Below are 23,371 nucleotides of genomic sequence, written 5' to 3' on the forward strand. Positions count from 1 at the left end.
CATCATAAAAAATAATGATATTTATCACAAAATATTCATCATTTCTCTTCATACTTTGTTCCAATACAAAATGGACATACTCCGTCTATGATCACTAGGTATATACCAAATGTTGAATGTTATTTTGTCGAGACAGTTTGAATATTATGATCATTGTGATTTGATAGGTAGTTTTGCATTGCCAATTATCATAAACAGAACGTATTATAAAATGGTTTTCCTCCATATTCTTTTCATTTACCCTGTACGTTTCTTTCTCGGTTTCATTAAAACAAGTAATTCTGATTAGTATTCACAAGAAGGTATTAATTTTCATGCGTTTGTTAATTTGCAACAGAGTGCAAACATACATATTGCGCGTACCTGCGCGTGAAATATTGTTTCCTCCAGATAGATACGAAACGTTCTACATATATGCATTTATGTTAATTAAATAGCCGCATGTACACGGTAAGCTCGCCTCTAACGAGTTACACCAGCGAATAGAAATCTGCATTATACGCTATTTCTTGTTTATATAACATTACACGCCTAGTGAAAAATGTGGTAATTCAGCATAGTGATGCGATACAAATCCTCGTGCATCATACTTGATTTGCCTCTTATTTTTTAACGAATTTATTCAAGTTAGTTTGATTAATGGTATTTAATGCCTATTTTTGTCATTTATACTTTTCCCGCTATATGGAAAAGAGATATTAGGAGTCAGAATGTTGACCTTGACATAACGTATTTCAAGGCCGCAGAAATATTCCGCATAATTAGCAAAAACTCTTCTGTTCTTTGAATAAACATAATCTCGAATAGGTAATGTTAACATGACTTGAATCATGTATGAATAACGAGAGAACACACTGTGAGATAGCAAGTTGGTTGCTATTAATAAAATCCATAGTAACTTAATATATCCCATGTTCATATTTTATTTAAAACTCGTTAACCATTTAATTTTAATAAATGAATTTCTTAATAGGGGAATTAAATGGTAATTGCTTGTGTGTTGCCACGTTCTTTGTATATAATTGGATATTGTCGGGTCGTGAGAGAATTCTTGATAATAATTTGTTAACAATGACCGAGGTTCCTTTTTATTTGAGGAAAAAATTCGTGAAACATCTTCAAACAATTCTCTGTATCCCGGAAACTTCTGGTTGCAGGTGCCACGGGGACCCCATCGACCTGGCAAGGGCGCGTACTGGGCTCTGCACCCGGCAGCGCTGTCCATGTTCGAGAACGGGTCCCTCCTTCGCCGTAGGAAGCGTTTCAAGCTGCACAAGCCCGACAAAGAGCTGCTAAAATCCGAGCTCCAAGCCCTGGCGTCCGCTATGCCACCTCCTCACTCCGAATCCTCGCCTGTACTATCGATAAACCCGAACGCACAAACCAGCAGCTTGACCGTTGCCAATCTGCATCGTCTTCGCGACGATTTGCTCCGCTGGGAGCTACAAGAGCGTCGTCTAACGATGGCATCCGGTGGCAACAGTTCTCCAGGCTTTACGACACCGGAGACCAGCTCCAGCTATTACCTTCTGTCGCCAGAAGTTCGACAGAGACTCGCCGGGACCGACGAGATCCTCCGTGGTTATGAGAACAATTTGTTGCAAACCGGAAGCTGGAGCTTCCCCGGGTTCCAGGTGTCTCCGTATGTCTCTCAGCTGTCCTACTTTCAGACAGACATTCCAGAGAGCAGGCAGATCTGCGCTGGAACCACGGAGACCAGTGTTCCCGAAAAGACTGACTCGAGGGTCTTCCTGGAGACCACGAGAAGCTCCACTGTCGAGTCCACCGACAGTAAAGTTCGTTGTCCCGTGTTGGAGGCTGGTATCTCCAGTCAGACGAGCATCCAGCCCGAACAGAAGAAGAAGAAGAAACCGTTCACCATCGAAAATATCATTGCGCCCGACGATGAACAGATTTCTAGTAATTCGGAAGACGAGAAGAGGTCTTCCGGTCATCTTCTGGTTCCCAGGCCGCTTTATGCGGGTTTTTCGTTTGGTCTCACTGCTAACAAGGTTCCGTACGAGACGGCTACTTGAATTTACTAGATCAACGTGCATCTAGTGGATGATTCGAACGGGGACCCTAGTAACGCGACGATCGCCGCTTGGCGACGCTAGTGGTCATTCTGGTGATTATGACTGGCGAATCGTTCATCCTGTTCCTGGGTTTTCCCGTGTTTTTGCGAGGAAGTTTTGGAAGAAAAGGCTCCTGGTGGTGTTAAGCTCGGAAATTTCATTAAAAAATTGTAATATTACTTTGTGTTCTTTCCCCTCTTGTTTCTTTTAGAAAATTCGCAACATTTTCGCGTCAATCTTGTTTGAAACAGACATAGTTAATTTTGAAGTGGAAATTAATTTATTAATTGTGTTATGTATTCATTTTTTCGAAAATTATTGGTGCTACAGTTTTTTCGTGGAATGACTTTAAGTCTGAAATCGAGCAAGTGAGTTAGCGTGGTTCGAGTGACGCTTAAAAGTGAAGATAAATATCTGAATGTAGCAGAATTGTGGAACTGGTATTATTTGTGCTTTTTAATTAACTAGAAGTGCTTTACGCGTCGTTTGAGCAAAATCGTCGTAGCGATCAGACTAATGAGGTATTTTATTAAAATTAAACGTTTATATGCACGTTAGTAAAAACTTTTGAAATGATTCTTAATCTATGTAACTTATCTAAATTCTTGTTATGGATTATTAATATTCGACTGGTTAATTAGAAACAATGGATAAACTAATTGAATAGGCAAAGTAAGAGGTTACTTTCTAAAGAAATATGTGAAAATTTTGAAAGTTATAAATGTACAATAAACTCGTATAGATATTGGTCGCTATTTAACGATTTTTAGAACACTCTTTGAAATTGGAAACTATAGTAGATGATGTAATTTATTTCCATGAGAAGATAAGTGTCTCAATTTAAATATTCAAATGAAATTGCGTTAGTGCTTAAGTGACGAGAAATTATATCAAAGAAGTTTGAAATTCATTTTTCAGATCTGTTTTCCCTATTTGTTGATCTGTGTCCTTATATACATTTATTTTAGATTCATGTGATTGTTTCAAATAACAATATTTTTATCAGATTTCCAGACTTAAAAGATATATCAAATCCAAATATATCTGTAAAACAAAATTATATCAACGTGACGCATTTAAATGTTTAAAAATTAATGTTTAGATCAGTGACTCGTTTTATCAGGGCACTACCAATAGTCTTTTCTTTCCCTTTTCAATGGAACTTAAAAGTTTCTTGGAGTAAAAAATATTTGAAGAGATAATGGAAGTGAACGTATCAATATTAAACGTAATTTAACGAAAATGATAAAATCGATTAGTGATAACGCAAAGGAATGCAATATGGTGTTCGATAATTATTTAACAAATTAAATAATAAAAATAAGTGATTGTTGAACTATGTGGTATTTTTATTTACGGGTTGGTTACCCTGCGTGTAACTGCGTCATGTGCAGTGAAAATATATTTTTTTGACTCATATAATAACATTCCACTATGTTATTTAAAGAATAAAAGAAGTAAAAAGGAATTTGAGAATAAAAAAAAATACAAACGTTATATTTTTTCTAGGTTTCAAAATTTCTCTTACTCTTTTCTATTCTTCTTTTTCTTAATTCTAACCTTATCATGTAAGGAAAGGAAAACTAATAATTAAGGGAAGAATATATGAAATAAAAAATTAATGAATTAAGGAAATTTATTGCAATAATTATTTGGCTAAAATGAGCATAATTTGTCAAATAATTTTCGAACACCTTATGAATAACGATAAATCGAGCATAATAATATATTTAACGTTTAACAACGTATTTGCATTTAACAAGCAACGACATGGACATTTGCCTGTATATCATTGTAACATTTTGTATTCGTTTTACAACGAGGAGTCTTATATAAGCACAAGGAAGAAAAGAAAACCATTAATTAACAAAATATGTATGTACATTGACCTGCGAAGTTCTCGAAGGCATTAAAAAAAAAAAAAAAAAAAATAAGAAAAGAAGATAATATTAAAGTAGCAAGTTGAAACGTACAATAAGGTGTTTTACAGAAACACGAAATACGATTTAAAGAATAAAAGAAGAAATGTGTTCTAATGTAACACGAAATATCGTACTATTTAGAAAAACATTGAGAAGTATACCAATGTTAAGAATAAACAATAACTAGAGATGCTCGAGTGAAAGTATTAAAATTAGGGAAGTACTCGAGTACGAGGAACTATTATACCTGACGGATACTTCAAAATACTTAATACATAACGATAATTAAGCGTGTAATTACAGATTCTCGGTTCTTGCGAATAATTTAAAATAACCGAGAAAGTAAAAATTCCTTAGGGCTAGATATGTGTATTACACGAGAACTGATCAAACAATATTAAGAATTCGAGTGAAATTAGAGTACAAGAAATATTTATTAGACTAATATTTACTAAATATAAAATCTAATGTTGAATAAAATTCTATTCCAATAAATGAAGTTTTGGCAAGTTTTGATAGACGCAAGTTTTCAAACAATTATTCACAAATTAACTGTACTTAAAAATCTAAAATAATCGAAGTCATAATTAATTTTTTAATAATTTTAACGAATAATAATATTACTCAATTACGTCTCTGCTATAATTTAACATCGATGAGATAGATATATCAATATTAAATTTTGAAAAGAAACAATGTTCTTAGTATTATTTGATCAAACCTCATATTTTGAAAACCACATACCTTCGAGCAACGGAAGTGTTCTTCAATATGGCCGAAGGAGGAACATTGAACGCGTGAGAATTGGCAACTTTGTAGCTCTTATATTCGTAGCTTCTAAAGCCGGCTCTGCACCTGACGAACGAACACGAACGAAGTATAGTGAATACGAATGAATGCAAATGGACATAAACGAAGGATATGTAAGTACTAAATACAGTCATTCACGAAAGTCTTTGAATACTTCATAAAAGAGATATTTTATTAAAATATGTTAATAAAAATATTAATACCAATTAATCAATATTAATACAAATATTATTAATGAAATACATTTTTATTAAAATAAATTGTATCCTTGTGTTGTGTTTGGCGATTACAGTAACTTATGTATGTATGCATAGTCGTCCACACATAGTGACAAGACTAAAGTATTTCATCATCCTTCTTGGTACAAAATACAGTAACCTTACGAATAGATTTGGTAGAATTTTATTTTAATAAGAATAGCTTTGTTATTAAGTGTGACAATATTTTCGTAGCAGCCTATAAACGCAAACATATTTATTACTTACGAACGTAACTCATCTTCGATTCCCCTCTATTCACTAACATTTGATCTCGCACTTTGATTTCTCACTATCACCAGCAACGGAAAACTGTGTCAATTGAAGATTCAAGTATTTTATTTATACTACACCGACACGAATAAATAATCTTTGATATGCAAAAATTATAATTACATTATTATATGTGTACGCATTGAATAAAACGAATGCTAGAAAAGCTTCTAAGTGAACTACTGCGTGATGCGCAAGATGATTTTTTAGGGCGTCTTTTGCGCATCGTACTGCGCTTCAGATCAGAGAAAAAGAAATATCGATAATCGATATTAAAGCAACTTTAGTTAGTGCGAGGAAGTTTAACGACATCGTGTTACGAACTTGTCAATGTTACGTATTTGTTAATGTTAAGTATTTTTTAACAAACTTGTGTTTTGTCGTTCACGTTAGTTCGTGCTCGTTCGTGATGTGTAAATCTGACTTTATAGTCACGCTCTATCGTCCATTATGCATAATTGCGGGTCTAGTTAACGTAACGTAAGATCCTCCGAAGCTCTCGATAAGGCGTTTCCTCTTCGATATCTGAAAGATAGGTAAAAGTTTTATTAGTGAGTTTTATGCTTGGATTAGTGAGTTATGTGCTTGGATGATTCGAAAAGAATTTTGTGATGTACGGATTCTGGACCACAAGGAATTCTGGGTATGTAACATTCCAGTAAATCTTCTTTCGTTCGATGTGGTATTCTTTATGTAATTATATGAACGAATGTATGAACGAAATTTGAAAAGCTACAATGGCTACAGGAAGTATCGATAATAAACCCTTCTTCTATCAAGTCCTACATTTCATTCTCACAATATCACATTTCTGCAATTGTATGAAAATCGATTCATACAATTTGAACTTTAATATATTTGTATCTAATTCGCCAGTATATAAATGCTACTTATTAATTAATAAATACAATTTATCAATATTTTTTGTAGCCACTGTACTACATCAGTGATGAGTATTTCATTAAGCATTAAATATTTTGTTTTTCATTCACTACAATTATCGCTTTAGTTTTAATTGACGGATTTTTTTATACATACGATCCGAAATTAAAAACTAAAAGATTAGTCATGCGTGATAGTGTATCTTCAAAAATTGCTTTGACCAAACATAACCTTATTAATGGCTGTCCCCATTATATGTACTTAAAAAATGAGAACAAAAATTAATACAAAAAGTTTGAACTTTGATATATTAAAAATTCAAAAAAGTGAATTATATTCGAAGGGGAAATTAATCGAATTAGAATCAATACTAAAAGTAATTGCCTTAATCGAAAATGTAGTTTCAGAAATATATTCGTGCCCTTGAAATAAACAAATCAGCACGTTTGCTTCTTCCGAAACAAAGAAAATCATTTTCGTTTCAAAATGATGCAAAACAATTTTTCATTAGTTCAGTGGAGGTTTTACGATTAAAACAAATTTTATACCGTTTTCCGTTTATATATTTATTTCGTTTCAATTTATGTAATTTCTGTATAGCAGAAAAATGCGAGAAAATTTTATTTCACACGTTTCTCTTGCACTTTAACGCGATATGTAAGTAGCTGCCAGTAGTTTCCCCGTTTAATTTTTATCAAGTGTTATTGCAAATAAAATTTTGCTTCTTGTCTTTGTTATTGAAGTTTAATTAATAATTCTAATTAATAGCGCAGATTGAAGATCAGGTATATATGTATATACTATATGTATAAGGAATATTCCTTCAAATTGTAACTATGAGTAACATAGACTGTTCTTTTTTCTTCTATTCTTAAATTAAAACAGAGGTTTCGATTGTTCTTTGTTAAGAACAGAGGTTATTTATAGACTTATGGTACGTAAATTTCGTTTAACGGGATCACGTGCGAAACCATTGAAAGGAAGTTCATCCATTGTGCGAACGTACTCGTAAATGATCTACAGGCGTAATATAATTAATGTACTCGATCGTACTTTCACGAAGATGCTCGTAAATGTAAACATTGCTTCGTGGTTAAATAAATTATTGTATATATATCTGGAAAATATTGTTCATTTTTTGACGATCTCTCGAACACACGTATATAAGACTTTATTATATATATATTACACAATTACCTCCACTACCTTACCTACCTAGAAGACAAATATTACTTTCTCGACAAACTTCCTTTCAATCCTGCATAATCAAGCCAAAAATCAAATCCAATGTCAGAAACTAAAAATATAAAATGGACGGAAAGTAAATGGCAAGAAATAAAATTAAGAAAGCAAAGACTGTAAGGATGTTAGATTGTTTTTGCAATGGACGATCGAGGCGCGAGATAATTAATATGGGAATAACCATAGCAGAACTATCGAAGGGGAAAGTCGTGGAGCGGTACGGCAGAGGAGGGAAAGAAAAAAGGAATTCTTTCTTTATGGCGTTTAATGGGATTCTTCGCACTTCGGCCGGTGCTCCGACAAAGGGCCAATTCTGGCTTGGGCCAAAGGGCCTCCTACCAAATTAGAAACCTCCGAATGATTTATCGGCCAGGGATATTAAATTAGAACGAATTTCGTGGTCGAAAGTAGCAAGCCCGTACTTCTTCCTTTAATAGCAATAATTGCCCGGACGCGAAACATTCGAAGCATCTTTGATACCTTATTTACACTCACCGTGAAATCTCTTGAAAACTGTTCCCTCTTCTCCCGGAGATATATCATGCTCTTGAAAGAACAAGCGAATGTACCGCAGTTATTCGCATTAATATTCGGGCACAGCACTATTTCTGCATTCAGAGCTTCGTATAAGTTTACCTTCCAAACTTGTACGTACAAATTTTGCTTATTCCACGATTTACGAATATTCTAATTGGGCCATGTTATGCAAAAAATCCTCCAATCCCAGATAATACGAAATCGAATGAATTTAGTTTGAAGGTTTTGATTAAAAAAAAATAAAGTAGCTTTATTTCTATTGGGTATATTTTATTTCTTCTTGCTGTTTTACAGTGTTTTTTAATGGCTTATCGAGTAGTGTAATTAATATAATTTTAAGTTTACTGTCGTTTCTGTGTATTGGTATTATTCGGCCATTTCGGTTTCAATATCATCCATCAAAGTCAAGACGTTCTACATCAAAGTAGTCTATCTTCCACAAATTCTATCGTCACTCTTTAAACCGTCATAAAAATTTAGGTAATCTGCCAAGGCGAGGTGTCTCGTTTCTTGCCAAATTTTTGAAGCTTTTAATGATATTATTAGCAGTAATATTATTAGCAGAACCGTAAAAGGATCCATCATGTTGGAATGTCTGCCGCGAGTAACCTTCATCAGATTTCTGTTATTTCAACTATGGCTCGGTAGAGTCAATAATTTTAAAGTATTCGTTCTACGGGTTGGCAAATTTTTTCTCATTTTAACAGTTGCTAGGTTCTGCGTAATACGATTGAAATCGTAGCTTGGAAATATTAGGTCGCCCGGAAAGTCCTTCACGCGTTCGCCGCTCGGGGCCTTATCTCGTTCTTCTTAAGTAAACAAACGACCAGATCACTTTACCGCCAATCGTGTGGTCACTAGTTATCCTCTGGTAAGGCAAAAAAACTGTTCTCGACGAAAAGAACCTTCTGGGCAACCTAATATTAGAAGCAAATTGCTTAGTTTCGATGATATTTCAATTTTAATTTCATCAGTACGTAGAACATAGAAGAGACAAGGAAAACATAAAGTTCATCGTCTGAAATCTCTATGAAAAATTACCAATTGTCTAATCATTCTAAAATACCAATATCGAATGGTATTTTATTCTACGTAGCAACTTTCTCCCTTCCTATAAAGCAAAAATAACAGACGCTTGAAAGAGATGAAATGGAAGAGAAAGAAAAAGAGGCAGAAGAAAAAGAAGAATAGCACAGAGGGTGGTTGGACCACCAACGATCAAGATTCGTTATTAAATCTCGCAGGTATCGAGATTACGGTATAATCGTATTGATAACAGCGGCGTATCCTTGCCTCTAGATGCCCTGTCCACGACGGTTTCCCATTTGCCAGGACAAAGCCCCTTTTAAACCGCGGCCTTTGTGCTCTTAATTTCGGTGCCGTGCGTGAAATCGACACGTTTTTCCACTTAATTCACGGACACGCCTGTTTCTCTCGCGTTTTTCTCTTTTCTTCCATCCCTCTCATCCTCGCCTTCCCTTTCTTTTTACTTTGCACGTTTTTTTTTACATCGTAATTGTAAGTGTATATTTCGTGTTATACATTGTTGATGTCTTTTTCACATTTCAGCAGGCTGTTATTTAGCAGAGAACTAGCAAGAAATAAGAATACTTTGTGGTAAAGCACCAGAAATTTGTTCTTTTCTTTTCTATCTTTTTTTTTTATTTATTGTTTAACATCACGCTGGAATTGTAGATTACGTATGGCGAAGTTCAGAACTTTAGATTCCGAGGTTCTTTAAACAGATTGAGAAGGATCATCCATGTAATATAAATACGAGAAATCGTATTCTTTTCAACTGAAAATTACGTAGCAGTTTCTCGAACGCTTCTCATCGAAGCTTTCCTATATTAGTTTCAACGAAGATAATTGTTGCTACGAAGTTTCACTTTATACTTCACGCGAAACGCGTCTATCGCTTTTGCTTTAATTTACATTGCCCACGTTCCGTTGAATTACTCCTTTGATGCCTGGCTAGATAAATTGTTTCTGTTAAAACGTCTTCAAACCGCTGCTAATACTTGACGTGTTGCCTGTTAATTACGACTTACATATAATATAATAAAATGAAGTTACACGTGATTTTATTCACATAGAAATCAATATATCACGATAACATTGAAAAATACATTTTACGTTTTAATGTTACAATATACACGTTACGTTTTAATTACAATAAATTGAAGCTACACTTACGACAAAATACAGTTCTCGATAACAATCAGGCGTTAATAAAAATCGACCAGTGTCCGCATACTTATAAACTGAATTCCATTCTTCTGCATGCAGAGAACTGGGATAAAACTGGGGATCTTGGGAATAAAATTGCATAACTTTGCCATTAATATATTTGAGCAAAAATTACAAGCGTACTTTATTAAAGCGATATTTTTATTATTAAGACAAAAATTCCACAAAAATAACAATTTTACATACAGGTACGAATTTACGACTTTGTTTGGTCGCCTGGGTGAAATCGGATAGTAACATCTGTAACTTTAGAATTCATCCTTAGATTCTGTAAATTCTCAACCAGTGCAGTCTTCACGGCTGAACAAATTATACGCTGTACCCAAGCTTCGTTCAACCTGGATACGTGATATGATTTTTGCTATTATATTTCCTTTCATCGTTACAACTCTCATTGTTCCTTCGATTTTTGTTCAACTCGACGCTATTGTGATAATCTACATGCGTTTGTATGCGGGACAAAACCAGGAGTGCGAGTTTGTTTCAGTATACAATTTTATGGATATTATAGTTTATATTTGCGATGGCAAATTGGAAGAAGCTCATTTACATATTGCTATATATACAAGAAAGAGCATAATTCATACCAAAGGATATCCATGCAGACGATATCGGTAATTGTAAAATTTATAATTTATATTTCAAAATTATCGTGACTTTATAAAGCACGTACGTACGGTGTTCGATGATATTCCGTTTATGCGCTGACCGGAATGACGACAGTCGATAGCTGCAGCGAGGCGGGAAAATTGTAAACCGTTTGAAAAATAATAGTAGGTTCCGGTATTATCCGTGTATCCGGTTCTTCCCTACATTTCCTTTCATATTCGCAATTCATTGAAAAGAAATCTCACGCGTTATGAACGAGCCCGTATGCCATATAAACCCCATAAAGAGGCTGGTGAGGGAATGCTTCACACCCTGTTCCGCTCAAACGAAATTAATTACCGAATCGTAAAACGGCTCGGCCGGAGCACGCTCTTCCGCTCTCTTCGTTTTCCATTATTCATTTTGGAAAGTCCCGCGAAGTAGGGCGTGCCCCGCGTTTCAACGTGGCGAGTTCTCAATTACATTGTTGCCGCGTAATCGCGCTGATACGCCCGCCTCCGCGGCCACGTATCATTTTCCACACAGTGGCTTGACTTTTCCGCGATCCAGTGGCTCCCATGTTTCATCGTCCACCCGCCCGCCTTTCACTTCCGCCTTTTTTCCTTTGTTCGGCAAACGAAGCACCAGCTATTCTCGCGATCGGTCTCGTTCCATGCAGTGGATCGATCGAGAAAGATCGATCGATCGTGACGCCACCTGTTTTTTTTTTTCAATTCCTTTGAAGCAGAATTACGGTTCAGGAAGAAATGCCAGGGTTTCTTTCACTGTATCTGGTTATTGTTTCACTACGTTTCGAGTGGCTCTTGGTTGGGTCACCTTGCACATGTACATGTACACGCACAGATTCTGTCACCCGGACGAAATTTCTACAATTTCATAGGTTTCAAGTTACGAATGTCCGACCGCTTCCAAGAGAATTGCAAGGAGACTGTCAATGTTGAAATTGCGCGTTAGTAGGGAAACATTAGTCGCGAATAAAAATTATGATAAAGCGTGGAAGATGTTGGAAGTAGCCGAATGTGCAAGCGTTACGTGGTTTCACTGTCTACCCCGGTGTTGGCTTAATACCCGCGTTAAAACGATCAAAGTAGCAGGATCAAAGTGGATTAATGAAATTTCGCCTGTGACAGTAGCCGTGTTGTCCGTCTCTGCTGACTCGCCGCTATAACACCATAACGAAGAATACGAAGAATACGAAAGGAGAAGACGAAGAGTAACACGACTAACACGAGTAACACGACGAAGAAGAAGGCTGTGGCGGTCGTGCGTCGAGTGGCAGGAAGAAAACGGGCGTAAGTACCGAGACCGGTCATTATTTATGCCATTATAGCTCGGTCTGGCCGGTTGCTTGCGAGCCGCGTAAGGCTGAACGTGGCCGCCACGACTTAACGAGCCTTCGTTCGCGTTCATCCGAGACCCTGATAAAAGGACTACCTTCGGACCGCCTCTCGACGATCGCTACCCTTCTTCTTCTTCTTCTTCTCTGCTTTTTTTCATTTCTTTTTCTTTTTTTCTTTTTTTCCTTTTTGTTTCAAATCTGCTGCTTCTTCCTCCTCTTCTTCTTCTTCGTCCCTGATCTTCTTCATCCTTCTGGTTCCAGCCAGCATGCCGCTCGTTATTAGTCTTCCTCTGTTTTCCGCTTGAAAACAGTGCCGCGGTTCTCTGTGTTTAGATGATTGATATCGCTGAATGACCGGCGGACGCGTTACACGCCATGAAGAATGGAGAACGTCTGGACCGGCTACTCTTCCTTCATTTGCATTTATCCGGATGATCTTTCGCGGCCGGTGTCGGCCAGCCTCTCACTGCTTTGTTGTGATGCCAGGGGAACGAGGTGGAGATTTGGGGCTCGGGTCTCGCGGTAATTGAGACTGCTGTTTTTCCCGGGATATTCCATGTGAAAGGTGATCGTCGTTTTAGCTTTCGCTGGTGTAGTTCGATCGTTCGAAGATCTCGGTGTTACGTGAATCGCGTTCGACACTGAGTTTTAGCTTACGGCAGCTCTCACGGTAGATTAATTCGTTTAGCGTGGAACGTTGAGAGTGTGGTCGATTATACAAAGGGATTTATCTTTGTCCGTTTTCCAAATGTTAGTTTTGCATCATTTTTCTTTCTCGATGCAGTTTGACGGAACATGCTACGTCTTGATGTAGTCGTCTGAAAGTTTGAACTTTGCTTTTCTACCAGACTCTTTCTTCTAGCGTCGCGTTCAATTTACATTATTTTTCTCGACAGAATTTGCAAGGTCTGGATGGTGGATCTCGCTTCACATACTTCCTCGACTGTCGCCACTTTTTAAAATTTCAATGTAGCGATATTCGTCCGAGGGAACGTTCACAGGCAAATTAATTATCGCGTGTCGCGATAAATGTTGCATAGATCATGCGGACAACGGCGTGTATCTGAATAAAAGTACACGACGGAGCGTGATGTGATCCATCAGAAACGTCAACGTGCGGTGCTTACGGGTGCACGATGTCTTATTAAATCATAAATTCGTTTCCTGACGACACTGAAATAACAGACTCGCGGAGAAAGAGAGAGTGTCTGGCGTAAAAAGAGCCCTTTCTAGGATGAAATTGACGATAAAAGCCGGCTGTAATTAAGGATTAAAGCTGATTACGAGTTGATCATGTTCTGTCGTAACAGATTACGTGTGATTTAATATTAATGTGTATCTTTCTATTTAATTTGAGTAATAACCGAAGGGTATACGTGTGTGTAGCATCGAATTATATATCGTAAGTAATTTCAGCCCGATGCTGTGGTTTAAATTAATCATCGTGCACGCTGATAATGCAGCCCGATATTTTAATGCTGGCTTTTCTGCAATTTCTCCGTATACGGGGTGTTTCATAATAATTAACACACGGATTTGGTACCTAAAAGCGACGAAGGATGATCATATCAACGTGTGTCCCATCTCATCTTTTTTGCGGGATACAGTTTACCATGCATCCATGAGATTTTTATTCGCGAGGACACACTGTATATCGAATACCTATAGAAAGCGTACAGACAATTCGCCATAAAATTGAACAAGGGTTTCGACAAATTCGAATATCGAAGAGCGTCTGCTATGGAGATAATCAGATAGAGCATAAAACACAAAACTACCTTCAGATGGTGAATCCATGGCTTAGATATCGTCCGCCGATTACGAGACACCCTGTATAGGGTTGCCTCTCAGAAATACGAAAACAGCAGCAGTCAAATCAAATTTAATACACAGTATGTATTGTCCAGTGTCGTATTTGGCGCAATTCCATACGAAAGTTTGATATTTCTGTGATTTAAGATTTATTCTTCCCTTGGATCGCGAGAAACAAATGCAGAGACTTTTGCGATTTGGTATTTTTGCGATACTTTCAAACTTACGATTTTTTACCTCCGCAATTTATTAACATTAATTTAATTTCATTGAATTAAATAATAATATCAATTTTATTATCAAAGAATATACCTACGTCATACGTCGTTAGAAATCTATCGATTGAACGTTATTGTTAGGAAAAAGTGTTTACGTTCTCGTAGAATAGGCAACGCGATCTCCTGTCCAAACCGAATATCAAAGAGAGCAATCGTGTGACACATAGAACGCGCGAACGTAAAAATTTTGTATGGTAAATGTTGAGATTCCTTCGTGAGCCACCGGTGGTCCATTGAAGCGACGAATTGTATGAAACTCGAGGGAAGAGTATTCGCCACGAACCACATTGAGATTCCTTCGTGAGCCACCGGTGGTCCACTAAAGCGACGAGTTGTATGAAACTCGAAGGAAGAGTATTCGCCACGAACCACATTGAGATTCCTTCGTGAGCCACCGGTGGTCCACTAAAGCGACGAGTTGTATGAAACTGGAAGGAAGAGTATTCGCCACGAACCACATTTTCGCACCACAAACATCGTTACGTTTCTCTTTGGGAGAGCATCCACCTTTGGGAGCTCACGAAGGATCGCCAGACACTGCAGCGTGCACACTTCCGTTCTCGAATCGATAATTACGACAAAGAGTAATCGCGTGCCAGCTCGAAATCAGCCAGCCGGGCTCTTTCACCTCGTCTCGGGCTACCGACGGTGATTCGATGCACGAACCGAGCAACACCACCAGCAGTTGTCATAATTGGATCATGTTTCCAATGTATACTTTTCGTATATATCTTCTCAGTTTCTCTTATCGTAAAATTAGTTACGCGATTCTAAGTTTCTATAACACACAACTGAGAGAATGGTGATACATTTATTTCACTCGGCAAACATCATGAGGAGCACTTTGCTTCGAGCGAGATATTTTTCTGCATTTCGTAGATTTCTGTACGTGCAAATTTCCTATGAATACGTAAAAATATCTAATTTCCTTATGTAAACGATTAATAACCAGGTTAATTCGATTTACACGATTTAGTATTCGTGGAATGGGCAACGTTTAAACGAGTGGAACGAAGAACGAAATAAAAGGAGAATTGTAGAATTGAAATGTTCGATATAAAATTTCTCTCGCTATCGCGTCCTTCGAACGAAACAACCAACACGAGGTTAGAGCGCGAACCGGGCAGAAACAAGCGCAAACAGCAGCGGCGTGAAAGAGAGTACGTATCCGGTGGGTGGTTGATCGGTGAGCGTGAAACACGGGCATTTCTGGGATTTCAGCGATTTCTCGCTGGCTGTCGGCGTTCAACGACGCTGGCAACGAAGAATGGCGGCCCTCCCGCGAGCAAGGCGTCGCTCGTTGAAAGGAATTGGCACGCAATCTTCGTTGCTCCTTAATTGCCTGTTTTTTGCTCGGTTTTGCCAGGCGATAGACCGGCGTTGTGATTCAGCAAATATCAGGCCACCGGCCGGGGGACGACTGTAGAAAGGGATACTTTGGACAATGGAGCGCGTGAAAAGCGTGAAAATTCGCGTAGATGATCGTTGGCCGAGGTTTGAGAGAAAGAGCGATAGGGATTCAGCGTGTGCGGCCGAGAGTATTATACGAACGTAACGTAAAATTTGCAAGCGGATTAATTACAGGAACGAAGCGTGCATTTACCATGATTGTTTTCACCTAACGTTTCCGATATTATTTATAAAGGAATAACGTTTTTATCATTTATAAATATTGAGATATGTATAATTTTGTGTGCTAGATTAGATTAGCCGCGTAGTAGTGACACACGTATGTGAGTATGAGTGTATGGAAGTATATGCGTGCGCAGCGTCTCGAAAAACAGACGAATGGCAACTGTTCCGTTAGCAGTGCGTTATGGAAGATGGCGAAACAAAGAGAGTGCTGAGACGCGTGCAAATGTATATCGACGAAGATCCTGTGAATCATTTATTAAATAAATCTAAAACTGTTTTAATATAAATTCTAAGTGTAATCTTAGTGTTCCTTTATTTTTATTTCGGCGATTAAGATCCACAATTCTCAACAATGAACGAAGAATATTTCATGAGAAAGCTAACCAAGCTGTAGTTAGTCGTGCGATAACAATGCGATTCCCGATAAAAAAACACTGTACTTGGTGAATTTTTAATTAGAGCAACACGCTTGTGCGGAGAGGATTGCGCAACGCGTGCTACCAACGATCGATTTAATCGACAGCCGCACGAGTCACGGAATAACGATTAAAATATCTATGCTTTTTCAGTAAACAGTAATCTCGTAGCAATATATAATGAAGCATAATACGAGCTCTGAACTCGTTCTCTTCAAATTTTCTATCATAATCCACTTGTGTTAAAAAGATTTTAATATGCGTGATAAATAACTCGCTTGAAATTTTTCTACGAAGATCGTCAAACACCATACGTTCTATACATATTGTAACGAATATACTTGAAATATTTTCTAGTTTTCTCCATATTACGTCTGTATCTTTTAACTTTTCATGAAAATTCGCAGTCTACCAACGAAACACGCTTATCATAATTATACACATTGATCGTCATTTCGAACTAATCTAAAACTCTACATAGAAATGGCAGACATATATCTAGTAAGAAATTAGTATACATTTTTATTAACGAGCTAGTCAAATTACTAGTATCCAGTCGTAAGTGTAACATTTAAATTGGGGAAACATTGGTGCGCTTAGGGGTGAAAGCAACCCCTCAAACCCACTCAAACCTCGTGAAACCTGTCTTTCTCACTCTTGGGAGCTTCTCGTTATCCCCGACACGAAGACACGTGCAAGGAATTCAACGAAGAGAAAGGATGGTCTCGAAAAGGATGATCGAGTTAGCGTGGAATCACAGGTATCGTTCCATGCGCTGGCTCTCTCTGTGTGTTGTCCAAGAGACAGACAAGCGCAGACAGGCAGCAACATCAAAGCCAAGCCAACAAACCGGCGCACACATCTACGAGCCAGAAGAGAGAAACAGAAAGAAAGGAGCAGACAAACATAGTTGAAAGACGAAAATAGCGCGAGAGCAAGAAAGAAAAAGGTGTTTCAGGTCGGAGCAATTCGCCGCGGCCGAAAAAGTAATGGAGTTTAGAGAATTGTTCGTGTGGGTGGCGGTAATGGCGGCTCGAGCGACGAGGAAGGAAGGAAGCTGCTGGAAAGAGCGGCACACCTGTGGCGGACAAGAGCCACGCTGTCTGGAAGAGGTCGATCCTGTTTTTCGGCTGATCACCTCCGACGAGGCCGCTCGCTCAGCTTTTCGACCCAACAAAGGCCCGGCGACGATAAATCATCCGACCGGCTCTCTCCGAGGCTGCTGGATCCGACGATCTAGAGATCACTGGATAGGCATCCAGTTCCAATGTCTACTCGATGAGATTAAAGTGACTCGGAGAGTGTTGAGAGGAATTTCCTTTGCGCTATCGGTTCGACTATGTATGACGTTGTTTTACAGCCGATTATGGCAGCGATTCTTCTCATTTTTAACCGATCGTAGCCGGAATTTTTGCTTGTTCGATGAATCTCAGGTGACTTTGGCGGTTAAGGCTGATTCGACTCGTAGAGTTTGATCGTTTGGCTGTGTGTGACGTTGTTTTACAACGGTTTGCACGAGTATTGGGACGATCGCGTTTACGATATCTTTTTCTTTCATCCGATTTTGGGCTTCTTCTTTATTTGATGTCTGTGGAATTTACAGATTCGTTTTGCAAGTTTTACAAGGTTTGATTATTGTTTCAGTCCCTTAGGTTTGGCGATCGATACTCGAAAGTGAAATTCTCGAATTATTAGTATTCGGTTCGGTCCTATAGTTCACTTCTAACGAATTTACTAACTCGTTGGCCTATTCCAAAGCAAGCGAATTCTACTCTGAATATGAAAAATATTACAAATTCTACCATCGTACATCTCATCTATGGACCAAAATTGGCCCAAAAGTACCAACAATCTACACGGAGAAAATACAGAAAGAAGATGGACGGCCAGTGCGAAGAAAAAGGAACAGAAGGAAGAGAGGGAAAGAGGAAGCGCGATTAGTCGAAACTCGAAACGTGTCGTTTGCGTGAGAGCTGAATGGATCGGCGTGGCGACCGTTGCGTGTCGAAACACCGAGCCCCTTTTATCTTCTAACTCAATGGAATTTCCAGAAACGCCGCTAATTAATTCTTTGAATCCTGATTTCCGCCTGTCGTTCCTCTCTTTCTGTACAAACAAATAATTATCTACCTTTTTCTTATGTTTGCTTACGAATAATAGATGCCCTCAGATGGTCTCAGACTAGAAGCTTCTATCTTAAAACGGACGTGTCAAAATTGCTTCATATTATTCGTCCTCATACAAAGTACCATTCGCAACATGCTCCTATTCAGTCTTTTCTTTTCAACGAAATGTCGTTGTTCGCTGGTCGAAATCACATTCGCTCTTTGCCTGTTCGTTCTTTTAATCATAGCAACGTTAATAATCATAGCATAAGTTATTTGCTTTCGAAGAAAAATAGACTCGTTTCGGTCTGGCTCTCGAGCGCACAATCTGGGAACGTTCATTTTTAAGCGTTTGAGGAGGTTGGACAAATGAATTATACTCTGTTAACACTTTGACTGCAACGCGGAAATAACATGTTTCGCTGAGGACGCCACGGGAATATTTTTATTATTCAAAGGATGTAATGGCAAAATAATAATAAATTGATGATGGTAAGACAACATTCTTCCCAATGGACAGTTTATCTTATTGGTAGTCACGGATGACCATCGTTGCGTCTTGGTAACAATTGATAGCGACATATTATAACAAGGCTTCGTTTATTTTAACAAACCATTCGCATTCGTTATTTCGTCGTGAGCAAAACGTGCAGGATATATTGTTGAAACGTGTAGAAGATATTAGTAAACAGTATTATGATTATTTTTATGATTTCGATAAAACATTCGGCTGAAATGGTAGAGGTCCGCAAAGAAAATTATGTTTGCGATAAACCAATGGTAATGGTAGATTACAAGAGAGGAAAATGTGCTGTAGACTTGTCAGATCAAATGATAATTCTACACCACGTAGAAGAACCCTCAAGTGGTATATAAAAATAGCTTTAGAGTAATTGTTAAATACATGAATTTCAAACGCGATGATACTCTCTAAACAAGCAACAAAAACAAAAATCAAGGTATCAAATTTTAGAATGGCACTGGCAATGCACCTTACACGGTGCCATTCACCAGAGCAGTCAAATATACTTATTCGACAAAGATTGCCACAGGAAATACAGAAAAAAGAAGGGCAAGCGTACCTGGCACGAAAATTTTGCAGAGAGTGGTATAAAAAAATGTTAAACAATTAGGAACAAAAATTGCTAAGAATCGAAGGAAAAAGGTGACCACCTATTGTCCAGATTGTACCAATGAGCCACATTTATGTTTAACGTGTTTTAACACAGTGCACCGTTAGATGCAACGTTTCTTCTCATTTTCTTGATTGATGTTCCAATAAAAATGTTTAATCGTGCAATGGGGCACTTTTCATTTCAAAGTATTTTCTATTTATCGGTTATATTCAAAATACCCTAACTGTCAATTTTCATTCAATTTTTACAATTATAAGAAGTTGAAACGCTCCGGTCACCAGCGTGGCGTTGCAGGAGAAATCGTGATGGGCCATATATGACCCACGTGGCAGTCAAAGCGTTAAGATGTTTGCGGAGAGGCGCGGGCCAGGATTAAAGGCGAAATTGAATCGCGTCCACGTCGCGTTTCCACCGCGCCGAAGGAATTCCGTCCGTCAAACGAGCCAGCGAACAAAGTAGGGAGCGACCGTGTGAGAGACTGTGTTCCAGCCGACTCCACAGCTCCGGGCTATACGGGGTTCGGCCGAATAACGCGTACGAGCGAGCACGAGGCGATTTCTTATGAAAAAATAAGGATTGCATGGTGCGATGCTTCGTTTTCGAGAAAATGTACTTGAAGAATTTATCAAGCACGTGTACTTGGACGTTGGTAATTGCGGATAGTAGAGACAGAAGCGAACGATCGATAGATTGTAGCGAAAAAAGAGAGAAAAATACATTTGGAAATTTATCACTCACGCAAGCTAGTATCTTTCGAATATCGGTGTTTCTATATGTTACACCCTATATATGATCTTGCGATTCGATAGAATATTCATACGACGATTATAAAGAAGCTTATCAGATATGTATCAGTTTGAATAAATCACGCGATGTATGTAACTCACGCTTGAATTTACTCTACCACTTTCGATTGTTCAATTAATCTAAAGCAAATGTAATTACTGTTATTTCTAATTAAACGTAGTTACTGATAATCGATAATTAAATACAGGAATGGCCGATAAAATAGGAATAATGAATATGTAATTAGATACAGCACGGATGTTTGCGTAGTTAAAATATACCGAAACTTGCAAATAAAATACCTGAAATAAGAAAGTAAAATATATGAATATGCGCGTAATATGTAGTCCTAAAATATGCGTACGCGTACACATAGATCAGATTCTTTCACATAGTAATCAAAGGAGTAGATTGGAACGAAGGAGGCAATGAAGGAACAGTAAAGGAGTTCATAAGAGAAAAAATGAGAATCCCTATTTTAGAAAGAACTATGAAAGAACACATATGATAATAGTGGCGACGATGAAATCAATGGAGGAAAAAATAAGGGTAATGAAGGAGGAAAGAAAACTGGAGAAGGGGATATACATAGATGACGATCTGACAAGAAAAGAAAGAGAGGTACAGCAACAAATAAGAAGAATAGCCAGAATAAGAAGGGAAAAGGACGAATAAAGGGCCAATAAGGATTGGATATAAGAAACTAAAAAAATAGATTAGATTCTTTCCTTGGTTTACGGACAGTAAATTAATTTCATTAAAAATAGGAAATTACCATATTTGCATATGGTTATTTTCTACCATTAGATAAATTCTTCACACACGCATAAACATCTACCGATCTTGAAGAGCATGTTGGAACGCGTGAAAAGCTTGCAAGTCATCGCTAAATATCCATTAACTTGCCCATCTGCCCTAAATCCCTCTATTTTTTAATTAATAGACATATTTTACAGTTTAATGGCGAAGCGAAACGTAAGGTCGAGGGTAAATGGCGAAAGTAGAAGCTTATACAACGTATGATGATTGATTTGACTAACGAAAAGCCTGTTGTGTGTATACATACAGAGAGTCAGAAAAGTGTACATGCAGCCCTTAAATTGCTTCTTTTAATTGTTCCCGATGATTAATATCTGCCTGTTGATATTTTGTTTCCTTTTGAAATCGTGTTTTTATCCAGGCCTCTGCAGGCTTACGAGGGTTTTTTGGATATAATGGGGCGCAACGTACGGAACAGAGCTGATTTCATGTTAGATTGATCACCTTGTTAATCGTGCGAACTTTGGTAATTAAGTGATGTTTCTTTTGCGGGGATAGCTAATTGTAAGAGATCGAGTTACGCGAATACCATAATATTCGAATATGGACACTTCCTTTCCAACGTAGCGGGTATAATCAAGTCTCGAAACGAAATTAATTGCACAATTTTGCCATAACAATTGAACGTTACGAGCGATCATTTTATTTTATACGTGGAAAAGTTTGAAGAATCTGTTGGTTTATTGACGTATATGTTACCGTTCGAAGACATATCTGGACACTTAGTTACTTTCGACAGAACATAAATGGAATTTAACGAAATTACATGGTTACGAGGAGAATTCCGAACGAATTTATCCTCTGTCAGACCTATCGCAAAATCACGCGATGGAATCTGTTTTTAAATATTGGAAAATGTGCAGCGAAGATATTGGCGTCTATAACTCTAAGCGTCAAGCATTGTGAGGTAGATACCCATTATTTTTGTTCAATGAGTTCGTTATCGGTTGTCCAGCTAATATATGCAAATAAGATCTTGAAGAAAATGATCTTGCAAATCGATCGTCAGACTATTCCGATTGATACGAATCAGAATATTTAGAAGCATCGTATCTGGTTTGAACGTACGACACTCCATCCACGGGATTGTAAATAAACGATTTAAATTTCACAAGATCGTTGGATTGTCTTCTAGAGGAACATACTAAATCCATACAGTCCTAATGTATATCCTAACAAATAGACGTTATGTTAGCAAAAATGGACCGAAACGTGGCCAGTATAGTGACGAGTGACAGTATGGCAGAGGGACGAAGAAAGATAATAGGCGTTGAAGAAGGAGAAGACGTCGTACGATGTTGCAAGATGGTCAGGTGTTGATGACCAGACAGGATGGTTAGGTCCAGTTGGTGGGTTAGGGGAGGTAGAAGCAGAGCGGTGGCTTCACCGCCGGGATGCCTTTCATCTTTTCATCTTCGACCGAGGGAACCAGAACCCGCACACCTACCATCATGGGAACATCACCACCCTCTCCTCTCCTCTGTTCGTCTCGTGGATCGTTCTACTCTCTTTTCGTCCAGCTATACCACCCTTCTAACTTCTTTCCTTCAGGATCATCGACGATGATCTCCGATAACCATTTTGTTCCATATCTTTTGTCCTTTGTCTCTCTCTCTCTTTATTCCTTCTCTTATTCTCTTTATTCTATCGAACGTGCGTTCGCGTTCGAGCGTGTGGGTTTGAGTGGAGCGTGGTTTTAGGGCGTCGAAGCGATGGGTCGATTTTGATCCGCTGTTAATACGATACAACAATACGATAACGATATGATGTAATAAATAGAACGCCGACGTTTATGCGCATTGATATTTTTATAGATAGATCGGTACAGACGCAACCTGAGCCAAAATTCGTTTTACACAGTCTCACAAGAGTCCTGAAATTTTTATGGAATTTCAAATGTTTCGCCTAACTCGCATAATATATTGCCATATCATAAGCGTGTAAATGACTGTTGGGACACTTTCTTCAAGTTTTCGGTTCATAATCGTTGTTAAATGTTTTATCTTGCACTTTATCAATTTGGATTGGTAAAACACCATGATCTATGGATTCGCCACTTTCAACTAAATTTCTCTACAATTTTCTTCCATATTTGTTTGTACTGTACATGTGTCTACAACTGTTGGAATATTCTATCTTGCACTTTATCAATTTGAATTGGTAAAACACCATGACCTATGGATTCACG

The 23,371-nt window shown here is 37.9% G+C and overlaps 1 protein-coding gene across 4 annotated transcripts in view; it reads left to right on the top strand.

Moving 5' to 3' along the window:
- LOC100645267 (forkhead box protein A2-A) overlaps positions 1-7,344 on the top strand; it is a 41,730-nt gene extending 34,386 nt beyond the window's left edge. For 3 of the 4 annotated variants that reach the window (XM_020867209.2, XM_048412998.1, XM_003401765.4), the window contains one exon: positions 1,158-7,344. In XM_020867209.2, the coding sequence (XP_020722868.2) occupies positions 1,158-2,036 (879 nt within the window). In that variant the 3' untranslated portion in view covers positions 2,037-7,344. The remainder of the gene's footprint in view (positions 1-1,157) is intronic. The other variant, XR_007226655.1, reaches the window with a different exon arrangement.
- The last annotated feature ends 16,027 nt before the right edge of the window (positions 7,345-23,371 follow it).

The sequence above is a fragment of the Bombus terrestris genome, chromosome 16 (genome assembly GCF_910591885.1).
Source record: "Bombus terrestris chromosome 16, iyBomTerr1.2, whole genome shotgun sequence".
In the NCBI taxonomy this organism is placed as follows: Eukaryota; Metazoa; Arthropoda; class Insecta; order Hymenoptera; family Apidae; genus Bombus; species Bombus terrestris.